This window comes from Micropterus salmoides, unplaced genomic scaffold, assembly GCF_014851395.1.
Source record: "Micropterus salmoides isolate LMB-PRFRI ecotype aquatic unplaced genomic scaffold, ASM1485139v1 Ms_hic_scaffold_14, whole genome shotgun sequence".
Classification (NCBI taxonomy): domain Eukaryota; kingdom Metazoa; phylum Chordata; class Actinopteri; order Centrarchiformes; family Centrarchidae; genus Micropterus; species Micropterus salmoides.
In genome coordinates, this window is record NW_024040485.1 from 32,961,607 (window position 1) to 32,965,530 (window position 3,924).

Here is a 3,924-nt window from a genome sequence, read left to right on the forward strand (position 1 = left end):
TCATCGAGATCCACCAGGCACAGACGGGTCCAGGAAATGAGCTTCATGTGTCGCATTGCTAGTGTCAGGCCACTCCTGAACCAGAGATAGTCAGAAGAGTCTTACCTGGGCTAAGGAGAAAAAGAACTGGACCGTGGCTCAGTGGTCCAGAGTCCTCTTTTAGATGAAATCCAGGTCCCAGTGTCTGGAGGACGAGTGGAGAGACACAGAATCCAAGTTACTTTAAGTCCAGGATGAAGTTTGGGTGCCATGTCCTCTGCTGGTGTTGGTCCACTGGGTTTTATCAGCAAAATATATTAAGAGTCACTTAAAGTTATTCATTATCAATATGTGTCTTATTTGTCCTCAGGACTAAAATGTCAAGTTGTATAAACCAGTTTATATTTTAGGAATAAAACAGCAGTGGAGAGAGAGGACGTCCTTGGTGTTTGTCTCTCAATTAATAGAAGTTTTAGGATTTGTTGTGTGATTCTCTCTGAAAGTTTAACAGTGTGTGACTCCCTCTAGTGGACATTGTGGAGTATTCTGTTGTCTTTGCTCCAAAGGTTTTTGTACAGAGTTTTGGTGTTTCCTGTCACTGTGGGCTGCAGAGCACAGTAGTACACAGCAGAGTCTGTCACTGCAGCAGAGGAGATCTGCAGATCGACTCGATTCCTCTCCTCATTCAGGTTAGCGGTCAGTTGAGGGTGTGGAGGTTTTGCTTCCACCACTGAAGGCTCTTTTGTATCAGTGATCAGGAGAAGGAACTGAGGAGCTGATCCAGGATCCTGTCGATACCACTGGAGATTCTCGGCTTTAACTGAATAGCTACAGGACAGAGTAACACTACGGCCCTCTGATGAGAACACTTCAGCTCTGCTGGCAGTAATATCATCTTCCAAGGTGTTACCTAGTGAGGGAAACAACATGTTAGATTCAGAGTTCTGTTCCAAAGGCAGACATCCATCATTTAAAACCAGCACTCACTGTCAGAAACACACGTACCTACGAGAGCTGAAAAGAACAAAAGTGCAGCGAGTTTCTCCATGTTGACAGAGGAGAAATGCTGGAACTGAATGTTCAGTATGAACACGTTCTGTCAGTTGTGTTTGGTCTGATGTTCACAGCTGGAATCAAAGAGTTCTCTGCCATGAAGCAGCTCTGCAGTCAGTAGGAGGAGACTCATATTTCACAGTAGTTTCATTTCTGAAGCTCTTCATCACAGCTGGGTCTCATTCTAAATCTGCTAATGCCTCTTAATTCTGTTTTTGTTCATAAAATGGCAATAAATATTTGAACATCATGATTTTATGTTGTTTACACTTTAATAGTTTTGTCTTTTGGATATAAATTGAAGGCGTTTTAAAGCTGAAACAATTTTGAGATTCAACCTCTTGGAAACTAACACCTACTTCCAGGAAAAAAAGGCCTAAAATAACATACCTAAAATAAATCAGTAATAACTCCTCAACCATCACGCCTAGCTGCATAATTCTGGTCTCCTTTGAGGCCAGAAACTAAGGGATATGGAGAAACTGTAAATGAACCATTTGGTGGTGGTGCAGTGGATAAGACTATGCCTTTGGTGTGAGAGACCCGGGTTCAATCCCCCACTGTGACACATTCACCACTGTGTCCCTGAGCAAGACACTTAACCCCTAGTTGCTCCAGAGGCTCTGACATGTGTAGCAATAGTAAGTCGCTTTGAATAAAAGCCTCAGCTTAAATATAAATGTACTGGGAGTTTTCTTCAAAACACTATTTCTGTCCATACAACCATGTTCCAAAATATATAAAGCTTCCAAAACATTGAAATATTGATAAAAACAGTGAATATTGATCAACATTCCTGTGACCTAAAGCACTCCCATGCTTTACAGGCATACAAGTTGATAACAGAACCTCCTACAGGGCTGTAGGTGGGCTCGTTCTCTTCGTATTGAAGAGACGAACTGATGGTACACTGGATGTCTGTGTAGCTCATACGGGCCAGTAGAGGCCAATAATGACCATCTGTTCCAAAGCAACTCTTCTTCTCTCCTTCATTTTGATGAGAAAAGAAACCTAAAGAAGCGGCACGGTGGTATAGTGGTTAGCGCTGTCGCCTCACAGCAAGAAGGTTGCAGGCTCGAACCCGGCCCCGGCCTTTCTGTGTAGAGATGTTCTCCCCGTGTCTGCGTGGATTCTCTCCAGGTGCTCCGGCTTCCTCCCACCGTCCAAAGACATGCAGGCTAGGTTGATTGGTGACCCTATATTGTCCTTAGGTGTGAGTGTGACTGGTTGTCTATGTGTGGCCCCGTGATGGATTGGCGACCTGTCCAGGGTGTACCCTGCCTAAAGAGCTCACTGATTGTGCAATACCAAGATGGCGGGCTCTATTGACACAGAAAACAGCTGTTTTTGGACTGAATCCAGGGAAAAGACAAAAGTATGTCAGCGTTGTAACTGTAAGCATATATTGCTGCGTTTGTTATTAGTCGGCTCTGAGTTTTGTGAGTTGATTGATAGGAGTTATACAGCTGATCAGAGCTGGAGCTCAGCTTTCTTTAGAGTGGTCGTAGTAGGATGAGATGAGATGAACTGCAGCCCTGTACAGTGATTACAGAGCAATTTATGTTGTGATATAAGTTCATTTAGATGCGTGGTTGGTTAGGTGTGGATAAAAATGGTCTGTTTGAGATGTAGCTGAGCCTCCTAGCTTCAAGGAGGTGTGTGGCATGCATATGAAGACAAGACAATGTGATCATCCGTGACTTCCCATTTGCAGTTTGAGGCGAAAATCGATCGGTCAGTGCTTAAGTCAACCTGACTGTATATTTTAAAACATCACGTATTAACTTTTGATATTTCACCAGGTGACAATTTAAAACATCATAAAAACATATTCATGGTACCATGGCTGTTGCTACGAGACATCCTGTCCCTACAAAACCAGAGTGAGAGCTGTGTTTGTACACTCAGCAGGTGGGTGTTGGGCTGGCTGGTTTGTCCCTTGTCGCAGATTATGTTTGTAACTTTCATGAACAAAATCTGAAGGAGCATCCGGGGGGAGGAGGGTGTTCGGTTTGGGGGCCTGAGCATTTTTTCTCTGCTATTTGCAGATGATGTGGCTCTGTTGGCTTCATCAGACTGTGACCTCCAACATGAACTGGGACGAGTTGCAGTTGAATGTGAAGTGGTCAGCACCTCCATGTCTGAAGTCATGGTTCTCTGCTGGAAAACGCCGGATGGCTCCTTGTTGGGTGGGAGAGAGTTGTTGCTCCAAGTGACGGACTTCAAGTATCTTGTGGTCTTGTTCACCAGTGACGGTAAAATGAAGCATGACATCGACAGGCAGATTGGTGCGGCGTCAGCAGTCATGCAGGCGTTGTACCAGACCTGTTAGGAGTGTGGTTTTGTGTTCATGTCTTTCCTGTTTAAGTCCGTTTTTGGTTCTGAGTTTCTCTCTGTAGCCTTGTTTATTTTTATTCAGGCACATGTTCTAGTTTACTTAGTATCTGGTTTCATGGTTTTGGGTTTTGTATTTCTATGGTTCATTATTTGATCATGTTTAAGTCCGTTTTTGGTTCTGAGTTTCTCTCTGTAGCCTTGTTTATTTTTATTCAGGCACATGTTCTAGTTTACTTAGTATCTGGTTTCATGGTTTTGGGTTTTGTATTTCTGTGGTTCATTATTTGATCATGTTTAAGTCTTTTGTTCATTCTCATGTTTAAGTTTTCTTAGTATCTGTCTGGCCTCTTATCTTAGTTCTTAGTCTTGCATTTTAGTTCTTAGCCTCAGTTCTTAGTCCAGTGCCTTTTGTTCTTAGTTGTGTGCTTTAGTTCATGTTTAGTGTCATTCCTGGTCTGTGTACTTCTGTGTTTTATTATTTTGATCTGTGTCTTAGTACTTAGTCTTATGTCTCCATGTTCTAGTATAGTCCTGTCTCCTGTTTGGTCCTGTCTC

At 43.0% G+C, this 3,924-nt stretch overlaps 1 gene segment (V, D, J or C); it reads right to left on the reverse strand.

The window, feature by feature from the left end:
* Positions 1-1,363, reverse strand: LOC119901624. The segment is given in 3 exon segments: positions 1-75; positions 594-889; positions 985-1,363. Coding segments are annotated over 3 exon segments (414 nt in total).
* Between the last annotated feature and the right edge of the window lie 2,561 nt (positions 1,364-3,924).